This window comes from Anastrepha obliqua, chromosome 5 (genome assembly GCF_027943255.1).
Source record: "Anastrepha obliqua isolate idAnaObli1 chromosome 5, idAnaObli1_1.0, whole genome shotgun sequence".
NCBI lineage: Eukaryota > Metazoa > Arthropoda > Insecta > Diptera > Tephritidae > Anastrepha > Anastrepha obliqua.
The window spans coordinates 90,134,027-90,158,856 of NC_072896.1; the positions used below are offsets into that span (position 1 = coordinate 90,134,027).

Here is a 24,830-nt window from a genome sequence, read left to right on the forward strand (position 1 = left end):
TACAAAGTCGAAAATAATTTATTTTTAGCGTTATTTTCTCATCTGTTTTTTGTTTGGTGCGCGAAATTAAACAATATTTAAATTTTTTTGCGCATCATACCAACGAGATATTGCAAAGTTAATTTATAGTTATCATAAATATTTATGTATGTAACAAAAATGATATAGAAAAAATAGTAAAAAGTTATTTGGCAGCAGCGCATGAAGGAAATTACTTTGTATTGTGTTTGTGTTTTATTTTTGTGTGTTTCACTACGACCAACGAGCGCTCCATTCAAATCTCCTCGTAATCGTATTCATCGAGATTGTCATCACTTCTATTTCGTATGATTTTTGTGCTATTGTTCACGCCATTAATGCTGCTGCTGCTCCCGCTATTATTGCCATTTACATTGCTGCCAATGTTGCTGTTGTACTTGTTGTAGCTGTTCTTGTAGCTCGCATCCACAGCGCTAATGCCGCCACCAAAACTGGTTGCGGACGTGTTATTCTTAATGCTGCCGCCGCTGCCACCGCCACCGCTATTGTTACTGTTGCTGGCACCGCGATAGCTGGTGCTGGCAGTGGCGCTGCTACCACTGCTGCTGCTGCTGCTGCTGCTGCTGTTCACAGTGCCGCGACTTCGGTAATCACGTCCGCTTACTTTGTTGACGGCTACCACATCATTCGGGCTGTCATAATCACCATAACCATCCAGGCATACGCGATTGCATTCCTCCAACGTTTTGAAGTTGTTGACGTTGCCCGCACAGCCGCCAAAGTAGAACATGGCGCATTTCATGCGACGCATATCGAAATAGTAGCGCTTCACTTTGGCTCGGCAATAGCCAAAGTCCATGGGCAAAAGACATGTTTCCGGTATGCCTGCAATGAGAATGCAAAAGAAAATATAAATTGGAAAAAAGACGAGCAATACCAACTACACTCATTGCATGAAAATTATTCTTGGCCCGCACTGGGGCAATGGCTGATGTCATCGTCGTTGATGACTTAGTTCGAATGTAATTATGGCATCAGCAGACGCATTTAAGTAACACAAAGCGAGCTCTGATGGTGTATGTGGAGATTGGAGATTGATTATGATTAATTGCACTGGTACATAAATGTACGACTGAATTCGCACGAAAGGTGTGGAAGTGCAAATATTTGCGCAAAAACTGAATTTGCTTATTCATAGCAACCACTGACTTGTCAAGAAGTCTAAGGTTTTTTATTATGAAACGTTTGCTATCTTAAATGCGACTGCGTTCGATGGTTGTAAAAGAACTAATAGCGGACTGTTCTCAAACTTTTAGATAGGCAGCGGCATAACTGTTATTCTATATACATATTTTTGAGCTGGGAGGTTTCCTTCTTAAAGATCATTCCTTATATCAAGTTGGATTACTAATTAGAGAAATATTTGATATTTTGTAATTATATGATGGTCTCTTGCTCGGATCATCAAATTTAAATAGCAGGATTCCTTATGGCAAGAGTATCAAATTTTACTTTGGTTGGTGGACGCCGTTTTATGAATACCACTCATGTTCAGAACCAGCTGTGGACAAGACACACTACAATGATATAAAATGTTATTTCTAATATCTTCATAGGCCATGACATATCTCTTAGTGTATTTCCGATATGAAAAAGCTTTTCATCAAAAAATCATCGGCCGTTCGGAGGCGGCGGAAAACTGTTCTGTCATTTTTTCTGTGTTAGGGGATTTATTTTTCTACAAAGTTTAGAAAGAATTTTATTGTTGACAAGCCACCTATCTTTTTTTTAAGACGCTTACTTTGGTGCCACACTACTACAAAAAAATATGTGAAAAAAAAGTTGTTTTTGTATACTATTTGATGTCAATTATAATTAGTATACTCTAAAATCAAAACGATTGCATTTTATTTTCTCAAAAAAAAAAAAAAATCATAAAAAATATCTATAAAAATTAGTATTTGACCAGACTACTACCTTAATCAGATCACTTGGGTGATTATAAATTGCCTCGAGTTACAATGATTTTTCTATTTTGCTTACTGAAATATGTACATATAATATCGGGTGTTTTTTAGCTGCATGAAAATTGTAGATATCCATAACTATGGTTTGACACCTGAGGATGGCAAAAATGACATTTCTATTCAGTTAGATTTGGCAAGTCATCATGAATCGTTTAATGCCAGAACAACGCTTCCAAATTGTGGAAATTTAAATAAAGAGTGGTGTATGTAAAGGGAGATTTTTTAAGAGCTATAGGAAAGTTTTTCAAAAAAACACACGCAAAATTCAGAAAAATGCATGAAATTTTTATTTAAATCGATAGTACAGTCCATATAATTTAATGTTTGAAGATTATTTCATGCAAATGTTGACCGCGACTGCGCTTCAAATGGTCCATCCGTTTAGTCCAATTTTGGCATACTCTTTCCAATGTTTCGGCCGGTATCTCACATATAAATGCTTTAATGTTGTCTTCCAATGCGTTAATTGAAACAGGCTTGTCTGTATAGACATGAGCTTTAACATAGCCCCACAAAAAATAATCTAAAGGCGTTATATCGCACGATCTGGGTGGCCAATTGACAGGTCCCGAACGTGAAATAAAATGTTCACCGAACTCGCCTCTCAACAAGTCCATTGGTACGCGTGCTATGTGGGGTGTGGCATATGGCACCGTTTTGCTGAAACCACATGTCATGCAAGTCAAGCTCTTGCATTTTGGGCAAAAAAGAGTTGGATATCATTTCACGCTAGCGCTCACCTTTCACAGTTACGTTACGATTCGCAGCATCTTTGAAGAAGTACGGTCCAATGATACCTCCAGCCCATAAACCGCACCAAACTGTGACCTTTTCTGGATACATTGGCAGCTCTTGCAATTCTTCTGGCTGATCCTCACTCCAAAATCGACAATTTTGCTAATTTATGTACCCATTGATCCAAAAATGAGCATCGACGCTGAACACAATTTTTCCACTTTAAACTTTCTTAACAGAAGACGCATTTTTATAATAAAATTCAATGACTTGCAAGCGTTTTTCGTTTGTAAGACGATTCATGGTTAAATTATAGACCAAACTGAAGATGTCTGACAGTGAAACAAAACACGAAACGTGCGTCTGCTGTTTAAACCAACAGTTTAAAAAGATAATAACTAAAAAATCACCCGTTATAAGGTCTGCTCATGAAGCTCAATTGTTACAAATTATCAAGCTTTAGTGTTTATGTATCCAAAAAACTTGCAAAGTAGGGGAAAGTGAGAGAACAAAATGGCATTTCTTTTCACATTTTGAGGGGAAGTACAGGGTTGCCAATAATCGACGGATACATCTGGCAACCCTGTATCTTTTGACAGAGACATCAGATCGCTTAATGATATACCGCGTTGGAAGCGTCAGTCTAAGCACATTTTTACCATGGAACAGTACACGCCACGCAAGCGCTTCCAAATTGTTGAAATTTACATTCAACAAAAGAAGTCAATTGTGAAAACTCAACGTGCGTATAAAAAAAGTGAAAAGTGCGCCTTCTAAGAAAACCATTAAACGTTTGTACGAAAGGTTTTCGTCTGGTAATGCTCTTTCTATTCCAAAGAGGCCAAATCAAAACCGACCAAGGCGATCGGATGAGAATATTGCTCTTGTACGGGCCAGCGTTGAGACGTCGCCAAGGACATCCCAAAATCGCCGTTCTCAGCAGTTGGGCATTGCTCGGACCACTTCACAACGAATTATCCGCATTGATTTGCATTTATTCCCGTATAAGATTCAATTGACGCAAAGATTGTTGCCTGCGGACAAGCCTCGTCGATTGGAATGGGCCCAAAGAGTCATCAAAATGGCTGAAGATCCATCGAATATGGGCAACCCTGTAGTAAGTTGTTACTGGATACATTTGCAGATGAGAAAAACAGCTGATCGCAAAGTAAAAGTAAACACGAATTAAAATTTGCGAATTGAGTTAAAATTCTAAATTTAAGTAAAAATGGTGATTAAAATGCAAAATGTAAGTAAATATATTTTAGATATAATTTATAAATTTTAAATATCTTATATAGGAATCGGCCAATGATATAGAAGTATGCACTTCTGAACCACAGCCACCAACAACCTTTGCTTCAGTATCTTCATCTGATAACGATGATGAAATGGAACAAATTATTGTGGAGAAAATTAATCATGTGATGATGCTAACCTCGTTAATTTGCATTTTATTTGCTTTATTTTTTAATTTACCTAATACGAGGTTGCTCAACTGAACAAATTTTGGATTTTTGTAATTTCTCCCGCCAACAATTTAATCAACTGTTTGTAAAACTTATAAATTGTTACTGGGTTTGCGTTCATATACTTGTTTTTGATATTTTTCTCTTTGAGAGCGAATTTTCGGAAATTATGATAATGGCAAGTTACTGGTTAATTTTTACATGCACAGACCTATAAAGTATTTTGTGATTTTTAATTTATTTCTAAAAGAAGCTTTTGCTTGGACTACCCTATATAGAACAAAACTTAAAGCTCTTATCACAAACGCTATCTGTGAATTAATATTATTACTATTTTTGCTTCTATCGGGTGTTTTTTAGCAGCATGAGAATTATCGAGGAAAAACTTTCCTTTGCTACCACGAGGGGGAGGGGGCGTGGCACCACCCACCACGCCCATTAGAAAGAGCAAGGTTGTACCATTATAACTGTGAAAGTCCCAACCTCCTAGGGTCCCTATAGAACCCCCAGGAGAAGTTTAAAAATTAGGTTTTTTCCGACCACATTTGCAGTTTGTACTGAAATGCAGTTGAAGAGAAGAGAATACAGCAGTCGAAAACCCAGCAAGCATTTAACTTAGGTTTTATAATTCATAGCTCTTATGAAAATGTTGTTTTATCGTAAAAGTAATGAGTGCCGATGGCGAAAATTTAGGCGATTTTTATTCCAAATTTTCAGTATTTGTAAAAATATTTGTTTTTGTAATATATATGTATATTTGAAAGCAAAAAAGCGCCGCAGGCGAAAATTTGGACTAAAAATCGCGCGATTTTTATTCCAAATTTTCAGTATTTGTAAAAATAATTGTTTTTGTAATATATATGTATATTTGAAAGCAAAAAAGCGCCGCAGGCGAAAATTTGGACTAAAAATCGCGCGATTTTTATTCCAAATTTTCAGTATTTGTAAAAATATTTGTTTTTGTAATATATATGTATATTTGAAAGCAAAAAAGCGCCGCAGGCGAAAATTTGGACTAAAAATCGCGCGATTTTTATTCCAAATTTTCAGTATTTGTAAAAATATTTGTTTTTGTAATATATATGTATATTTGAAAGCAAAAAAGCGCCGCAGGCGAAAATTTGGACTAAAAATCGCGCGATTTTTTTTCCAAATTTTCAGTATTTGTAAAAATATTTGTTTTTGTAATATATATGTATATTTGAAAGCAAAAAAGCGCCGCAGGTCAAAATTTGGACTAAAACTCGCGCGATTTTTATTCCAAATTTTCAGTATTTGTAAAAATAATTGTTTTTGTAATATATATGTATATTTGAAAGCAAAAAAGCGCCCCTACAAATAATAAAAATAATAATATAAGAGTTATTCCCTTTAGGTTGACTGGGTTTTTCTCATTTCGCTTTGTTCTTCTCTCTCTCATCGTTCGTTTGACAGTTCGCTCCGCACATTTATTCTGCACGGCATTACAAACGTTTAGAAGAACATTTGTAATAATAAAATTCTAATAGAATTTGTAGTATTATTTAGTGAAAATAGCTTCAAATCAAATCTTCAATTAATAAAGAGTGTTTATAAGTGAATTCGTTAATTTTCTGTGTTTGTATTTAAGTGAAATAAGCGTCTGTAATAGGGCATTTTTTCAAGCTTATGCAAAAAAAGGTGCATTTTTAACGTTAAATATTGCTAATAATTCCTAATTTTAATTTATAAAAAGTAATATAAATCAAAAGGCTGATATAGTGACTACATTTGCGTGTTATAATTTTTAAATTCGGTCCACGCATTTAGACATTATAAGCAAATATATCGTGGTAGAAAAGGAAAGCTCAGCCATTATCGATATTGATAACTATGGTTTGACAGCTGAGAATGGCAAGTGTGTTGACATTTCTCTTCACTAAGATTTGGCAAATCCACTATTGACGCCATACGATCAGATTTATTGGAAAAAGTAGTCAAAAATTGAACTGATTGTACCATGTAACTCGTAGCCGCGGCAGTCATATGCCGGATATCATACAATATTCAAAAAATAAATGTCATGAAATTATCTACCAGTTTAAGATTTCTTTCAAGCTCTTGAAAAAACACCCGATATTTGATTACTTTTTTAACCAGCTTTTTATTTTTCCATTCAAAGCTTCATGAAAGTAAATATAACCTTGACACACTTAAAACCAAATCCGATAGTTTTAATTTTCTTTTCTTACACCAATCCAATATTTCTATTAGTTACACATTTCAAAACACGCGCAACGTTTTGATTTTCAGTGATTAAAGTGATTAAAACAGTTTCACTTTTCCAAACTCAAAAATACTCAAGTTTCTGCAGCTTGAGTGCAATAAATAATTAGAAAAAAATTAAATTGTAAAATTTTCCATAAATTCTACTATTAAATTCATTTGATTTCGATCTCCACAACTCCTTTTAACCAATTCCACCTGCTTTAAATCAACACCAACGACAGCAACATTTCACTCACCGTTATAGCGATCGGGCGCATAGAGGCCCACAGTTGCAGCGCTGGCCGCCAGCACACAATGCCATATCACACTGAACAACACGAGGCAGGACACGAATAGACGCATCTTCATTTCACTTTCTTCTTTCTTCTTCACAAGCGCAATAATAAATTACAGACGAGTCTCTAAATAACTGTACGTTCGACAATGATCTTGTTGATGTTTGCGTTGCCGGCACACTGAATCTATGTCAGCAGCGGCTCTGTGAAGCTGCTTGGCTGGTTGGAAATTGAAACACAACGAGCTTTCTCACGCTCAATCACACTCGCCTCGCGTTTTGCTTGCAGGCAGCCAAACGGTGGCAATTAAAAAGCAAAACTGGCTAAATTCGCTAAAAATGCAGAAAATGTACACAGAGTTTTCACTAGACGCGCATGCGCACGCGTATGCGATTGCTGCTTATCGACGACTGTTGCTGATTGATCACTGCGGCGTGCCAGTTGCGCTGTTGCTTGTCTGGTATGAGTGGAGGGAGCACTCGAGTGGAAAATTCAAATAACGCCTATGAAGTTGAATTCGTTGAAAAAACGTTTTGGTGTATTACGTTTTTTTTTGTTTTTATTGTCTTCTTAACTATCGGCAATTTTTTACCAGCCACTTAGCGGTGTTTAATAAAAATTCATGCGTGACAGCTAAAATGTTGCACTCGAATTCGCGTGCCAGTAGGGCGGATTTTTGTTTTTTATTTTTTTTTTCGTTGCACTTAGTTGTCTGTATAAAGAAATATGCGAGTCTGCCTATATACATATGTACGTATGTATGTGTGTGTATGTATGAGTCTGCCTTTATGCAGTTATGTACGTAGGAGTATTTAATTGGGCGCGTTAGAAATTCCTCTCTGGTTACTGTTGCGCCTGCGTGCTGGCGAACTGTGCGCGTTTGCTGTTTAGAATATACTGAGTCCACCCCAGCTGTGCACGGCAATATAAAAGACCAACTACACATCGCCAAAGAATTCCGATTATTCAAGCAAACGCAATAAAAGTAAAAAAAAAAAAAAAAATACAGATCATAACAATAATAAAAGAAAACAAAAATAGATTTACATACATACCATATGCAGCATATGTGTATGGAAGTATAACAACAAACTTACATACAACAAAAGCAAATCAAATAAAAATCAAAATACGTACATTTCGAAACATTTGTAAACAACTTAAAAACTTGCTGCGTACTTTAAACCAGTCCTCCTCGTCTGTCATCCGTTTGTCCGTCCAGCCGTAAAACCGTTCAACCGTCTTTCCACCTGCTCTCTGCTCTATCACTGCACTAAAAACAAATATTCTTAAATCGCGTAGTCATAGGCTGCGTCATCGCCATCGCCATCGCCACCGCCACTGTTGTCTGTCTACTATTATTTCCCACTGTAAGCTGTGCAAAAACAATTTTTAATAAATAGCTGTAATTAAATTCATTTAAAATTGGTTCATAAACATTTTTCAAAAGCGTTGGTTGACACTAGCGCTCCGCTGCTGCATATTCGCTTACCACACTCGATTGTGTTTACATCTTGCGACACCCTTTATTTCATACATTAAAATTCATACATACATATATGTACTTACTCATAAATTTATGCCAGCTTCATATATATTTGTGCTTATGCACCGGCGCGCACCAGCTACCATTCTAGAGACTCGTATCCCAAGTTGTGCGCTGATTCGAGTTTTCTACCAACATCTGAGCCCACTACCTGCCCCTTCAATCGGCCCGCTTTGTGAGTGAGAGTGGAAGTGGAGAGAGTGCTGTGTGCTGCAGCGAATTGGGTGTGCGTGTACGCATTCGCGAACGAGTTTTGTAACCACGAGAAGAAATGTTGGTAGTGGTAATAGGGAAAAATGAATTTGCCTGTGCTTAAAAGTGCAATAAAATATATTTTGTTGTTGTATTGTAGAAGTTAAGTCATTTAAGATTACATCATTTGAGAATAACATCAATTCTCCAAGTCACTTGACCATACATATATTTAGTAGTAAAATCATATCACATAGATTTTGACTGGTGAGAGTGCCCCTCATCCCTTCATGTAATTTGACTGAAACAGCAGCATCCTCTCAGCTGGTCGTGCTATTGAAATACGACGAAGCTTATAAGGGGGGTGCAACAACTAAATACTATGCAGAATATAATGAACCGAATGCATGCTTGCCAATTAAAATGTGCTCTGCATAATCTACAAGCAGTATTATTCTATAATCTGCGTCAATTAAGGCGTAAGGTGGGTGAAAGATTAAAAACCACCGTCAATGAACTTATCAGTCTGACTATGTTAAATTTAGCATCGATGAGAAAAATAACACCAAACAACATGAGCGGATACTGTGTTGGTTTTTTTGCGTATATCACCAAAAAAATCTTAGTGTTTTCGAAAACCATCTGCTGTTATTCAAATTCGCTGAGAGCCAGTTAACGGTCTGATCTTAGCCACACCTTTTGAATGTTTTTCACTATGGCTTCATCTGAATTTGGTATGCCAGCAAAAGCAATTCGGCTTTGTGAAATGACATCGGGTCATAACACCAGCTCCATCAGAATTAAAGTAAGTTATCAGTAATTAGGTATCAAAATTCTTGTGAAATAAATGTTCATCACCCATTATTTTGGAAACTACACACTTTTTACATTTTTGTAAACACATATTATGGCACTGATCGCACGTTTGCAATTGATCTGCGAAACGGGCATTTCATATTGAGCGGCAAATAGCGTACCAGTGGCAATACCGTTTCAAGTACATCAAAATAATTAGTCAGATCACATCATTTGGAATTAGCCTGGTCGCGTGATAAAAATCCGCATCACGTGATACACGTCATCTGATAAGCCACATCAACAAGATCATCGCCACATCAACTAAGAGTTCAGCGTGAAATCATATTGACCCAGTGAGATCACATTACAAGCATTTTCATAAGAAATTGTTATACATTTTTGTATATATTTTATTTATTTTTTAAATTTAAAGTTTATTTTTCGTTTCAAAACAATATTTCAGAATATTTGGAACCATTTTCATAGCTTTTAAAGTTAAATTGTAACAAATATTATATTTACATGGGCAAAAATGATAGTTTATTATATTTCGATGCTTTTGTCAAGATTTTAACCCTCACTCCGAGCATCTTCGCTTAGTCAGTTCTTATAATACATAATAAAATATTCAAATATCAGAAATGGTCATGAAAGGCAAACGGCAGATTAAAAGATTACCAAAATTTAACTAGAATTTCGAGAATAGTTCTGCTATGATACATTTGAAATGAGCAGTGAGCAAACTTTTGTAAGCAAAAATGAAAGTTATGTTCGTTTATTGCGAACAGAAGAGAGGATTCAGGAGAGCAGTAAGAAAAGGAGAAGGGGAGTAAGAAAAGAGTTGTTCGTAAAGTAAACTCTATAATTGTGTCAGTTCAACAACTGATTCTGCCAAATTCACTGAGAACCAAGTAACTGTATCGCAATAAGCGCAAAATTGTGTAAGTATTCGCTCAACCATTGAAAATGACTATAACATTTCCATGTTATGAGATTTCCATGTTATGAATTGAGGAGGTGTGGCCAATAACAGAGTTATGAGTTGAGGGGTTGACATAACTGGGGTCACGAAGCGGTTTGCTTACGAAAAAACTAATATTGTGTTGGTGATATACGAAAAAAATCAACACAATGTCTCCTCGTTGCTGTCTGAATAACGACTGATTGGACGAGGGTGTGAATATGTGTAAACCGATCGTGCAGAATTCGGCTGTCGAATTCACTGTGACGTGGCCACCATAGTTATGGAGTAAACCTGTTAAATCTATATTATAATCCTTGGGTTCTACGCCAGCGGAACGTCCTGGATTTATATTCGGTCAAGGACTGGCACTCCAGCAGCAGTTTTAACGAGATACGACCATATCATACGCAGACAAGACGGTAATCCACATGACATTACCGCACACTTTTGAAGTTCCATTTACTTCTTAATGTAGTAATGGAGACTACCCGCGACGTATAACCTTCATATGTCATACGTAGAGAGCCTGGACGCAGATGTCTTTTGTGGTTGTTATCCACAATCACGGCTCCACCCTCGATGTAGTGCAAATGCGGTCCCGGGGTGGAAATCAGCCGAAGAGGGAAGGTCTGTTTTAGTGGGAGCGTGCCCCACATATCATTGGCGTGACGGCATCAATAGAATGCTTCTGACATTTTTAAAAATTTATTTCAATAATTATAAAGAAGACAAGTGCGGAAATTTTTTATTTATTTATTTTCTCTAAATGTTGACCATTTCGTTGGATACATTCTGGGAATCTGGATTCCTTACTCAGTGCATTCAAAAGGTAAGTGACGTCGAGATGCCATTAACCTCGCGAACGACATTTTCGTATAGTGTTTTAGTCCTGAGATTTGTTTAGTGTTAAGTGCTGGGTTTCTTTCCTAGACTTTACTTTTGAGGTACCCCCAAAAAAAAAAGACCACAGGGGCGAGATTGGGTGACCTGCCTGGTCCGGATAAGTCACCGAAATGGCTTATCAGTTTGTTTGGAAAAAAATCAAGCAGTATCGCCACGACCCAACATTGAGTCGCAGAAATTTTTATGCAATCTGTAATAGCGAGGCTTAAGCGCTTGCACAATTTGAATTTTGAAGGGGTGAAGTCTAAGATCTTTTCTGAATATTTCATGTACAATAGCTTAAGGGAGTTCTAGGGCGACTGAAGAGGATTATCGGAAAATTTGTGGCTGTCTCCCTTTCGTAGCTTTAGGGAACTGAAATCTTGTATCCGTTAAGAAGGTGAGAAGTTGATAAAAGTTCCCCTTGAGAAGATGATAAAAGTTACTTGGAGCCAGATTTGGCGAATAAGGCCAAAATCCAACACTGGCATTCTGTAGATGTGTACTTAGCTGGAGACATCTTGACAGACAGTAAAGAATGGGTCAACGCATAATCTTGATGTAGGGCAGGGCTCATCAAGAATGTCAAGTTATATTAGTAATATCAAAGAAATATTTTGATTTTCAGTTCCAGTAGTGGTTTTTCCAAGTCTCAAGCGAAATTGTACAATATTTCGTTAATTAATTTTTATTTCAAAAGTGAACGAAGGCTATGGATATAATGACTTATTTACAGAAGCGAGGTACTGCGTAACAGGGCTTTTACAACGGGCCCGTTGCGGCAATGCATTTGACTGCCGTGACGTGTAAAACATACCGTGGTGCCACAATGAAAGTATGTATTGTCAAATTAAAAAAGAAAATAACAGATGTTCTTGGCGTGAAAGCAAATATTGACATATTTCGTTGTGTATAAACAGGTTTTTGTTGGTTGTGAAATATTTTATAAAATGTATACTTTTTAAAGCGAAAGAGGATTTTAATAGAATTTATGGTAGTCGCAGACGGTGGGTGCACCCATAGCTTCGGGGTCGGGACGCAAATTCAGTTTTTAGGACAACTTGGCCTTCTCTCTACTTCTTCAAGCTTTATCGAAAAGCTAAGGATGCATTTGAATTGACTGAATTAATTTAAATTCCTTTTATTTGAAATAATAAAAAAACCATCGATAAAAATTTGCGCAATACAAAATTGTTTTCCTTTTCTAACAGGCATAATTTATAAAGCTGTGATTATACCTGCAATGGCGTATGCTTCACAATACTGCCCGCTGTCGGCTAAACAGGAACTAAGAATCCATGTAGCGGAGATGTGAATGCTGCGATGGGCATTGGGCGTAACAAAACTGGATAATAAAAGCAATAAACACATCACAGGTAGCGGCCAATTGGCTCCAATAACAGAGAAAATGAGAGAAAATCGCTTGCACTGGTATGAGCACATTTTGAAAAGACCGGAACCGTATGCGATAAAGAACTTGGTAACACAGCTGAAACGACAACCCAGCACCGAGTAACCTGGAGATGGCGTACGAGGTGGGCCGACCCCAACTAAGGGACCATGGAAGAAGAGGAAGATGTTAACTAGTATCTTTGATTGGGAAAATTTACAATAAAAAATATTTTCTATATATTTCTCAGCTATACTTTTTTGGAGAAATATCTCAGATATTTTATTTATTTATTTATTTATTTAGTTTTTACGGTCTTAAAACCTAATTTATACATTTGTGTGCTTATATGCTAAGTAGTACAATAATAATATTCCTATATGTAAAGTAAAACAAATTTTAGTTTATAGTTATCAAGTCTTACAACGTAATTTATAGTTTAACATAATTAATGAAATACATATTCCTACTGCTTGAAAATGAAGGGTCTAGTTTCTATCTAATCGGCAACGTTTTACAGTGATTAAATAGCAGCCTCTTGAAAGTGCTTATGTTAACAAAATTTTTTATTTGAGTTGCTAGCTCGTTAAAACATTTTAATCCTTTTAGAAAATATTTTTCTTATCAACTTCTGTTCTAAACAGTGGTAGTCTGAAACTTTTACTTTCCCTGAGTATATATGAATGGGTTTCATTTATGCATCTGAGATTATCGCTCAGATAATACGGTAACTTGCCCTGCTTTATGGTGTATTAAAAACGAATTTTATAGCATGGTAAAATATTTGCTGTTTCACGCTCAGCCAATTCAAGTCTCTGATCATTTCTTGTATGGGTGTATCATAACGCTTATTCAAAATGAATCGCATAGCTCTGTTTTGCATTTTTTGGTGCTTCTCAACTTGTGTGTCGCTAGCCATGAAAAAAATCGTTGGACAACTATTGATCTATAAACCAGACTTTTATATCTCTTTCCTATGCGTTTGCATGATCTTTTCACGAGCCCGATTTTTTTCGCAATCTTATTAACTGTATATTCAAAGTGGTCTTCAAATTTCAACTTATTATCTACAGTGAAATTCCTTATAACCGGACACTCACCGTCGCAATGTTTTTGTCCGGCTATGGGAGATGTCCGCTTATAAGGGATGAAGTCACAAAATATTATTAAGGGTTTTTCAGTAAGAGCGCTTCAACTTTTGAACTTTTTTGAATAAAACACAAACGGTTTGACTTTTTTAACTAATTTTTTTATTATCGAGTTTGAACATATACATTTAAGTATGAAATTCGCTTTTTTTTGCATGACCACAGCGTGCACGTTTTACGAAGTCCAATCGTTGAACCCAATTTTCGACCACTCTTTTGCATAAATCGGCCGAAATTCCAGCAATTTCGCGTTCAATATTGGCTCTGAGCTCACAAATCGTCGCCGGCTTGTTACTGTAGACCAATGACTTCACATAACCTCAAAACGGGACGGCTTGTTAAATGGACCGTAAAATGGCCGTAATGCTCTTAAAGTAGCAGCAACAGAACGATTATTTTCATAAAAAATTTGCACGATTTGCAATCGTTGCTCAAGTGTGTAGCGTTCCATGATGAAATGTATGCTAATGAAGTTTACAAATTATAAGCGAAAAATAAAAAATATTGCGTCGTTCGCCCTCCCTATCTACCTACCTATTGAATAACCCTATATATACCACACATATAAATTGTATTGTACATAGTTTATTTAAGAAATTTTTGGAAGTAAAGAATATTTGCATACTTTAGTATTACATATAAATACATATATGTATGTACATATATTGATTAAGTATTGTACATTGTACAAATCTTTACATTTCAATACTAGTTTGATTGAAAAAATTCGGTAATGCTTGATTGCTTAAACATTGATTGCTTTAATTTAAAATGTTCATTTTCAAAGTGACTCTCAATATTTTTAATGTGCTGAAAAGCTACATAGTCATTTTTTGCAAATTGTTTCAAGCCCGCAACAAGTTTTAAAGCCTCATCATATGATGTTATAGGCTCACTTATTTCTTCTGAATCACTTATGTACATAGTATCATCTTGTTGGTCAAATTGAATTTCTATATTGTTGTCCTCAGTGAAAACATTTTGATCCATTTGGAGAAAACCTTCCAAATCATTTGCCAAGTCTAGTCCTTCCCGAAGCCTAGTATAGATTGCCAGTGGAATATCATCTTCAGATTCAAAATCTGGAAGATCCTCATAAGTTTCCAAAAATCCTGCTTTACGGAAGCAATTTCGGACGGTTGTGGCTTCCACTTTATCCCAAAATGCTTTGATGAAATACACAGCTTCTAGTACATTAATCGATTTTGAAAGCTCTGAGGCTGAACTTGTATTGTCAATTTTAGATAGCAAGTGTTTTAAAACTAAGCTTCTATACAAAGTTTTAAAATTTTGGATTATACCTTGATCAAGGGGTTGGCTAACTGCCGTTGTATTTGGCGGCAAGAAAATAATTTTTATGTTGGTTAAGTTTAATTCCTTTGGGTGAGAAGCCGCGTTATCTAAACACAAGATAATTTTTCGATTCTGGGCTTTCATTTTTCGATTGAACTGCTGCAACCATTCACTCATTACTTCTCGAGTCATCCATGCTTTTTTATTAGACTTCCAATCCACTGGCAGTTTTGCGATTGGAACATGTTTAAAAGATCGAGGACGGGCTGCTTTACCTATAACCGAAAGCAGCTCCTTATCTCCAGCCATGTTAGCACAGAACAAAATTGTGAGTCTTTCTTTTGATAGTGTACCGCCCACGCATTTTTCGGATTTAAGAGCGAGGGTTTTGTCAGGTAAGGCACGAAAAAAAAGCCCACTTTCGTCTGCGTTGTAAATGTCTTGAGGCTTGTAACCGGTCAACATAGATGGCAGTTTTGTCCTAAACTGTTCGCCACCATCCTGGTTTACATCTGCAGCTTCACCAGATATCCATTTGAAAGCAACCTTATTCCTTATTCGCCATTTGTTTAACCATCCATCTGAAGCATTAAAATTAGGTACACCCAGTTTGCCTGCAATTTCCATTGCCTTTGCTTTCAAAATGGGACCAGAAATCGGAATGTTTTGACTTCTAGCCTTAGCGAACCAATTAAAACACATCTTGTCTATTTCAGAGCCGCCTTCTTTAAGAAAGCTTCGGTTTTGATTAACATTAACTCCAGACTCCCATTTGGAACGAATTTTTTATTTATTTTTATTGATTTCAGCAGCTTGTGTTTTGCCAATATTGAACCTTTCAAAGCAAAAGAAACGTGTACCTACCATTAAATTTTTGGACTCACTATACTTTACCTTTTTGCAATTCCACGTACTGATAATTTATCTTTTTCGAAAACATTAATAATTTCTATTTTTTCTTTAATAGAAAGTACTTTCTTTTTCGGCGCCATATTATTACGAACTTTGAACGCAACCATTCACACGCAACTGACTTAACAAACTGCACGGAAAACTACTCTTAATTTAAAACACAGAGCTTGAATGTGTGCGTACATGTTAAAAGGGGAATCACCTATTTCATTTTTATAATGAACAACAAAGCTTGCTTGTGATATTTTTGAATTTTGTCCGTTTATGAGAAATTTTTTTATGAAAATGGTTTGAAATACTTTGTCCACGTCCGGTTATTAGAGTGTCCGTTTATTAGGATGATATTTGGATGAAAAAATGAATGAAAAACCTGTGCCCAAAATTTTTCCGGTTATTGGAGCTGTCCGGTTATAAGGAATGTCCGTAATGGGGAATTTCACTGTATATAAATTCCAAGATATTTAATTACTTTTACTTGTTCAATTCTCTCATTTTTTATTTGTAAGCTATGGTCCCCGAAGCTAGCACTTATTGCTCTAGAAAGAATCATAAACTTTGTTTTTATCACATTTAGTTTAAGTTTATTTACGCACAACCAATTGTATAAGGAGTCAAAGTCTTCTCGCATTTTTGTTACTGCTCTATGCAGATTTCTGTCGCTGACTGTTAAGAGAGTATCGTCAGCGAATAGATTTATCTTGCAATATTTCAATGCTGTATTTAGGTATATCATTAATATAAACATTGAAAAGTATGGGAGCTAGGACCGACCCCTGCGGTAAGCCAATTTCGACTACTACCTTTCTTGACATAGATGAGTTTATAAGCGTTTGTTGCTTCCGGTCTGACAAGAAACTACGGAACCATTCAAGTTCAATGTTCACCACACCGATATATTACAATTTTTTTAACATTATTTCCCGATCAATCGGCTCGAAAGCTCTTTTAAGGTCAATAAATACTACTACTACATTCATTTTGGAATTGAAGTCTCCCTTCCACTGCGACAGTACCAAGTTAAGTGCAGTTTCGCATGAATGTTTTGCCCTGGAACCGGATTGCTCTTTTATGAAAATATTATTGGACTCAATATAGAATATCAGTTGGTTTTTAACCACCGTTTCTAATATTTTTTCCAAATTAGGAAGGGTGTTTATAGGTATAAGTTTTCCATTCCATAGGTACTGTTGTAGACTTAAGACTACTATTTACAAGTAAGGCGTGAAAGGGACCCATATATTCCACTGAATCCTTAATTACCCCTTCTGATAACAAGTTATTTTCACCCAATTTCCTCTTTGATTTCCTAACAATATGAACGATATCATCTGTGTTTTTCCTGCCTTGTCAATTCAGAATCCACATTTTCTATGTTGCTATTTTTGTCAATAATAAAGGTTGTCAAAAAAGTCTTGCGGTATTTCCGCAAGCTTGTCTTTGCAAGCGCGTAGTTCTAGTTGTATTCGTCGCATCGGTTCACGCTAGAGCTTTTTGGAAAGCTCTTTTCATGTGCTAAGACGTGTTTGATTAATTGTTGTTTGCTTTTAGTCGTTCGTGAGTTATAGCGTCGCAAACATGGAGCAAAATAAAGAGAAAATACGGCATATTTTACAGTACTACTACGATAAAGGCAAAAATGCATCTCATGCTGCCAATAAAATTTGTGCAGTTTATGGACCCGATACAGTTTCCATTTCCACCGCACAACGATGGTTTTAACGTTTTCGTTCTGGTGCAGAGGTGATCGAAGATGCGCCACGGTCCGGAAGGCCTGTCGTCAAAAATTGCGATAAAACCGCTGAATTGATCGAAAGAGACCGGCATAGTAGCAGCCGTAGCATCGGCCAAGAGCTGGGCATGAGTCATCAAACCGTAATAAGCCATTTGAAGAAGCTTGGATTCAAAAAGAAGCTCGATGTATGGGTGCCAGACGACTTGACTCAAAAAAACATTTTTGCCCGTATGGATGCATGCGAATCGCTTCTGAATCGCAACAAAATCGACCCGTTTTTGAAGTGGATGGTGACTGGCGATGAAAAGTGGGTCACTTACGACAACGTGAAGCGTAAACGGTCGTGGTCGAAAAGCGGTGAAGCTGCCCAGACGGTGGCCAAGCCTGGATTGATGGCCAGGAAGGTTCTTCTGTGTGTTTGGTGGGATTGGCAGGGAATAATCCACTATGAGCTGCTCCCCTATGGCCAAGCGCTCAATTCGGACCTGTACTGCCAACAACTGCACCGTTTGAATGCAACACTCATGCAGAAGAGGCCATCTTTGATCAACAGAGGCCGAATTGTCTTCCATCAGGACAACGCCAGGCCACACACATCTTTGGTGATGCGCCAGAAGCTCCGGGAGCTCGGATGGGAGGTTCTTTTGCATCCACCGTATAGTCCGGATCTCGCACCAAGTGATTACCACCTATTTCTGTCCATGGCGAACGAGCTTGGTAGTCGGAAGCTGTCCACAAGAGAGTCCTGTGAAAATTGGCTCTCCGAGTTTTTTGACAATAGGGAAGCGAGCTTCTATAAGAGGGGCATTATGAAGTTGGCATCTCGTTGGGAACTCGTCATCGAACAAAACGGCGCATATTTGACTTAAATCGCATTATTATAACCAATTTTATGAACAATTGAAAATTCAATAAAAATACCGCAAGACTTTTTTGACAACCTTTACTATCCACAAAGAATTCGTTTAATTTATTAGCCATCTCGCTATTATTTCTATATATTTTCCCGTTGATAGGCACCTCTTTAATGTTTTCTATGTTTTCTATGTTATCTGTGTTATTAACAACATTTTTTAAATATTTCCATATTACGACTATCATATCTATTTGTTTCAACCTTGTGTTCCATATACTGAATTTTTTTAACTTTAACCATTTTCTTGTATATATTCTTTATTTCGTTGTATTCTACCCTTGTCATAATAATGGCTTTTTGATAAAATGTATACTTTTTTATTAGTGTCGACTTATTTTTTACGTCACTTTTTAGATTTTTTAATATGGTTTTCTATGAAATTTAAACAACCGTCTTGCATAAAAGAGCGTTTTGGAATAAATAGCTGTAGGCATCTTTCACAACCTGTTGAGAGTGTTTTCACTTATGCATCTGTACAATGACCAAATGAAAATAAATTAACGACAATTCAAAGGAACGTTCAATTCCCAATGTCCAAGGCATTGTTAAATGAAACATTGAGCTACTTGAAACTTTACCGTACTTTAAGCGCTTCAAGCAAAACTGACATTTGTTCTCATTTCATATATTTTAGTGCTGTTCTATTAATTTTTGACAGTTATCGAAGCCAAGTAAGCAAAGCCAGCCTGCATTGGGGCAGCACCTTAACCTTCGGTAGACAAACTGGGGTGCGAGTCAGCCAACAAAACTCGAATTCATGCAGTAAGTCCTCATTAGTTAGAGCGCACCGAATATATGGAGATCTAAAAAAGTGATTGTCTGGGTAATCCGCGTACTCTTTTTGCATAGCAAAATGCATGCAAATTAGCTTTTCCCAAAGGTCCGAAGTGACAGACAGGAAAAGAAGTGGTCATCCTCGCGTGGTTCGCACCAGAGCAGCCATAAAAGCTATTCGAGAAAAAATTCGCAGAAATTTAGAAATATAATATAATGTCCAGGGAAATGAATGTATCGGCCAGATCCATGCCAAGACCAATCAGAGATGATCTCCGCATGACAGCCTACCATCCCTCAACTGGTCATCTTTTGGCAACGCGTTTGAAGAAAATTAGACTCGATAGATGCAAACAGCTTCTCCGGTGGCAAGCGGTAAACGGCCATGAAAATATTCTCTTCACAGATAAGAATATTTTCACTGTTGAAGAAGTTTTTAATAAACCAAACGTCAAAATCTATGCTAAAAATTCTAAAGACGAAAAAGAAAAATGTTGTTCCAAGGGTTCAGAGTGGCCAGCCTCCGTAATGGTTTGGTGGGGCGTGCCTTGCAAAGGCGTTACATCTCTCCATTTCTGCGAAAAAGAGTTTAAGACCGGGGCAAAAGTGTACCACGAGGATGTCTTAGAGGTTGTGGGGAAGCAGTTGAGCAGTACTTCTCTCTTCAATGGAGAGCGTTTGATATTCCAGCAAGATTTCACTCTAGCCCATAAAGCAAAAATCACCCAGCAGTGGCTAAAAAACAATATTCCTGAGTTCATAGGCGCAGAACATTAGCCGTTTGGAAGTCCAGATCTGAATCCATTGGACTACAGTTTGTGGTCAGAATTGGAGAACATCTCCTGTCGAAGACCTCACAAAAATTTGGAGAGTCTCAAAAAATCTTTGTCCGAGCAGCGAAGTCAATATCCATGGAAACCGTCCGTGCTGCAATAGCTGAATGACCTAATCGTTTGACGGCTTGTGTGACCATCTCGAACGAAAATTTAAAATTTTTTGTTTATTATTTACATGATTAAATAAAACTAACTTCATTAAAAAAAAATATTTTAATTTCATATCTATAACGGACTTGACTTGTAACAGAACTTATGGCAAGACTAAGTATATTGATAAGTTTTCACTATTTATTTAATTAATTTTAATTAATTTTATACAAAAATATAGTTCATACTGCTACAAAAACCATATAATTCACTAACTAATTTTTATGATTTTTTTCCCACTATTACTACTTTAGCTTTAGTTTAAATAGCTTTCTGATACATTTTTTCTCTCTTTAGAACGCAAAGCCTATATCTGATAAAAATTTTCGTTATGTAAATAAAATCCATCTGATATCTTTGAATAAATCAAATGAAACAATTCACTTTAAATTTCTCTTCTTGTGTTGTTATAGCAAAAACAAAAAACACTGTTGAACGTTAAGAATGGGCAGACTTTACACTCAACAAGCCAAGCAAGGATGTCCCCAAGAGAGTGTTCTTTCTCCGCTGTTGCGGTGCTTGGTCGTAGACTTTCTATTAGCGGAGATGCAGGGACTCGGTTTTCATGTCCAAGCATATTCGGACGATGTCTGTGCGCTAATATCGGATAAATCCCTAAGAAGGCTTTGCACGAAAGTCAGAGGATTCTGGACAAAATCGATAACTGGTGCATGAGACAAGGTCTTTCCGTCAATCAGAACAAAACCACCATAGACTTGTTCACGAGAAAACGGAAATTGGATAGACTCAGTCTTCCAACACTGAAAGGTGTGGCACTTGGTCTTTCCGATAAAGTTAAATATCTAGGAGTAATCTTGGATAAGAAGCTGACTTGAATAAGAAGCTGACACACGTTTCACTGAAGGTGAATCGCGCATTAAGGATTTTTCAGCAATGCCGCAGAGCCTTTGGTAAAATTTGGGATCTGAAATCTGCTGTGGTCCTATGGATATACACATCACTTATCAGACCAATCATCACTTACACCGCTGGGGTTTGGTGGCGACGGACAATGGTTAAGTCCACACTCCGGAAACTATACAGGCTGCAAAGCAGTGTATGTTTATGCATTACGGGTGCTATGAATACAACCTCTAGCGCTTCTCTAAAAATGCACTGCTTGTTTTGCTTCCGTTGGATCTTAAGATACAACAGGAAACAATAAAAGCTATGTGTAGAGAAATCTTTAAGTTGCTATCTGAGCAGTATCCACCGTTTTTGGTACTTAAAGACGACCTGATATCCATAGTTTCAGTTGTAAGAAAATTTGATGTTTGACCCAGAATGCATTCAGGGAGGTTTGGCGGATATTTTCTTTACCGATGGGTGCAAGAATGAAATAGGGTCTGGAGCCGAATGGTACATAAACGATAGTTATAAGTACAACTATGCTATGGGGGAAATGGCAACTGTTTTCCAAACGAAAATTTTTGCCATCCTAAAAGTAGCCGAATGGATAATCGAGAGAAGATGGAGCGGGAAACAGATTGGAGTTTTTAGTGACAGTCAGGCTGCACTGAAGACCCTGGAGGACGCGAAGCAAACCTCCAAGATTGTTCAAGAATGTGAGAAGAAGCTTAATTCTGTCACAAGACAGAAGAGGCTTGTACTGATATAGGTTCCAGGACACACCGGTGTTCAAAGAAATAAGATTACCGATGAATTGGCCAACCGTAGAACGCGCTAAGTACACTACCTCCGAGGTGGCGTCGAAATGTGTGCATATTAAGGTAGTAGTCTGGTAACTTATTTTGAAAATTTCGAATTTCGGTTTTTTACATATTTTGAAGGTGCGATATATTGGTAATATACTGTACACATTTTAGACCGAAATTCGAAATATTGACGAAATTATAGCACATACATGAGAGAGGCTCGTACTTGCGCGCGCTAAGCCGCTAAAACTTTAAACGCGTTTTTCTCAAAAAAACGTTTTTCCGGATGGCCGTTCTATCTAACGGATTGAGCTGAAATTTAGATATGTTTTTCTACACATCAATAGTTCTGGCGGGTAGTAGATTTAATTTATTTCGTCCCTAACTTTCCATTTTTTAGTCCGATTTCCACTTTAAAAAAAGGCAATTTTCTTACGAAGTCCGCCATTTTGTTATTTATTTTTTGTCAAAATCATTTGGTCTTACTACCCGCCAGAACGACATATACACTGATTAATAAGCAACTTGTTTTTTCTGTTTCAGATGACCACAAGTGACGAAATCACGCCGGCCAGCCAAATAGTATCAAAACATTAAAAAAAAAAAATTTTTTTTGTACACCTTCTGATACCTTTAATAACATATCAGAAAATCAAACCGATTGAATTTTATTTTCCCTTCCAAAAAATGTCCCAAACATGGCCTCAAAAAACGTGTAAGTTACCAGACTACTACTACCTTAATACCATTGAATTAATTTTGCGATAAAACTGACAATTTTCGAGAAATTCACGAAAAACCCATTTTTTTAACCTTTGACCTTGAGTCAATTTTTACCCCCCGGCCGGATCGATTGGGAGCTTTAAAATTTTATTTTTACATATCTTTTGAACAATTTCACCCATTTCCAGCTTGTTATTAATTTTACTACCTTCACTCTTACGCTTTGGCCTAATTTGACCGGACTATGGAGGGTATTTTAAGATTTGCCAAAGAATCTGGAAAGTTCTCACAGGACTAACTACCTTAGTCTCGGCCTCTATTCTTCCTTATCTCTTTCTCTGCTACTTTTCTCCTTTCCTCCCTGACTATCTACCCTCTTTCCAGAGCTTTAAATACAATGGGCTTTTCGTTCATTTTTCAATTTAAATGGGTAGGGAGGGTTAAAATTGTTACTTCATGTGCGCTCATTAACTGCATTTGGCATTTGTATAACATCAATTTCAGCTCATCAGTGGTTGGCTTTAATCACAGTTTCGCGTTAGCGACGCTACACCTTTTTAATTGCACAGAAAATCAAATCAATTATGACTAATCAAGGGAATTTTCTTTCAATTATTCTTAACTTTATTTTCGTATGCACGTGAATACAACCGCTGCGCAACGTAAGTATGCAACACACAACAATAAATTGAGACAATAATTATTCAACAAATACAATTATAAGTACAATACATATTTACAAAACCAACAATTAAACACATCAACGTGTTTCAGCATCGATCATCACAATTTATCGATACATTTTTCACATATCACTTAAAGGCAAGTCTTCTCGCATTCCTCTTTGGTATCGAAGCGATTATCATTGCCCTTGCAGCCTCCATAGAGGAAGTCCTCACAAGCCTTCTTTTCGCTATTGTAGAAGAATTTCGGGTCGGCCTTGCGGCAGGGACCGATTTCGCGTGGCTGTGAGCAGGCTGAACAGAGAAAAAAGTGAAAGGCAATGAATTAGAAAGCAGAATAAAACTTGATTTTGCTAGTTAAGTTAGGCTTAATTAGACTCTTCACGCCTTGTGCGCTTACCCGACTTGTCAACGGCTTGTACTGTGGTGCACAACAACAAAGCGATAATGCCGAATACGAAAAGAATGCACTTCATATTGTTGCTGTTTATTAATTTCAATCGGTATTTAATTGGCGGAATGCGTTGACTGACGTTTTGCTACTGAATGCCAGCAAGCCATCACAAGCAGCGCTTTTATAGTACAGTTGAGGGCTCGCTTGAGCCACAGATTTGCCACCTGCATATATTATATTGAAATAAGTATGTATGTAGGCGTGTATTTACGTACAAATCAGTTCTACTTATGTACGTACATATTTATGTGTGTGTGTGTGAGTCAAGTATGTGCTAAATTAGCGCTGTGATTTGCACATACCAGTGCGATTGTCTTTGTGTTGATAAGTGAATCCCAGCCTTCAGCTGATTTTGTAATTAACGCCTGGTTGTCATTTCAATACAAAACAAAACACTCTGCTTTGCTCAGCGCAGCTCTCTTTTGTCGTCTTTAGAGCAATTGCGGTTGAAAACTTGACCTACGGTCAACACCGGCATGTGCTAAACATAAAGGAAATAATAAACAATAATTATAATTTATATGTACATTCCGTGACAAAAATGTAATACATTGAAGTTTGTTGTTTTAATTAGATTTTTTAAGCAAAACTTTGTAATTAACTTAGTTTTATATGCACGTTTGATAGGTGCGTCATATAAATAATATGTGAGATTTTGCTCACATAACAAATTACAAAAGAAAAAACATTTTTTTAATTAATTTATTTTTTTAAAGAAATTACGAAGGTGGAACAAACTTTATATATTCGTATTTCCTTTGTAACCAATCACCGCTCAAATCATTGCGCTACCCCTACCATCTTAACGGCTACTTAAACATTATTGTCCTGTTCGTATACCTACTCTAACCACTGTTAAATCGTACCCCTATGATTTCATTTCATATTAGTTTGAGGAAAAATAAATCCCTTATTTTCTCGGTAGATTGCTATAGTTAACCCGAACTTTTCAAGTGGCTGCAGGTATTTGATTTTTGACAATTTTTGTTCGTCGAGGAGTTTAAATTTTAGTATAAAAAATTGCAATTTTCAAGTAGCTGCAAATTACCT

The 24,830-nt window shown here is 36.8% G+C and overlaps 2 protein-coding genes and 1 pseudogene across 2 annotated transcripts; all 3 read right to left on the reverse strand.

Moving 5' to 3' along the window:
- Positions 1-7,613, reverse strand: LOC129248443 (uncharacterized protein DDB_G0283357-like). Its single transcript, XM_054887992.1, has 2 exons — positions 6,694-7,613; positions 1-864 (listed from the first exon to the last, which is right to left on the reverse strand). The coding sequence occupies exons 1-2, from the start codon at positions 6,803-6,805 to the stop codon at positions 275-277; spliced, it is 702 nt and encodes a 233-aa protein (XP_054743967.1). The 5' UTR covers positions 6,806-7,613; the 3' UTR covers positions 1-274.
- Positions 7,614-15,220: 7,607 nt separating this feature from the next.
- On the reverse strand, positions 15,221-15,964 carry LOC129246882 (tigger transposable element-derived protein 4-like; annotated as a pseudogene).
- A 7,280-nt stretch (positions 15,965-23,244) lies between these two features.
- Positions 23,245-23,887, reverse strand: LOC129247690 (protease inhibitor-like). The gene is made up of 2 exons (XM_054886930.1): positions 23,727-23,887; positions 23,245-23,620 (listed from the first exon to the last, which is right to left on the reverse strand). Exons 1-2 carry the CDS (start codon positions 23,800-23,802, stop codon positions 23,460-23,462), a joined length of 237 nt encoding a protein of 78 aa, XP_054742905.1. The 5' UTR covers positions 23,803-23,887; the 3' UTR covers positions 23,245-23,459.
- Positions 23,888-24,830: the final 943 nt, after the last annotated feature.

Bases quoted from the DNA above. Each gene is read 5' to 3' on its own strand.
- LOC129247690 (XM_054886930.1), bottom strand. From the start codon at position 23,802: ATGAAGTGCATTCTTTTCGTATTCGGCATTATCGCTTTGTTGTTGTGC. The intron at 23,621-23,726 runs GTAAGCGCACAA...TTCTCTGTTCAG, and splicing joins ACAAGCCGTTGACAAGTCGG to CCTGCTCACAGCCACGCGAA.
- LOC129248443 (XM_054887992.1), bottom strand. From the start codon at position 6,805: ATGAAGATGCGTCTATTCGTGTCCTGCCTCGTGTTGTTCAGTGTGATA. The intron at 865-6,693 runs GTGAGTGAAATG...TTCTCATTGCAG, and splicing joins TGCGCCCGATCGCTATAACG to GCATACCGGAAACATGTCTT.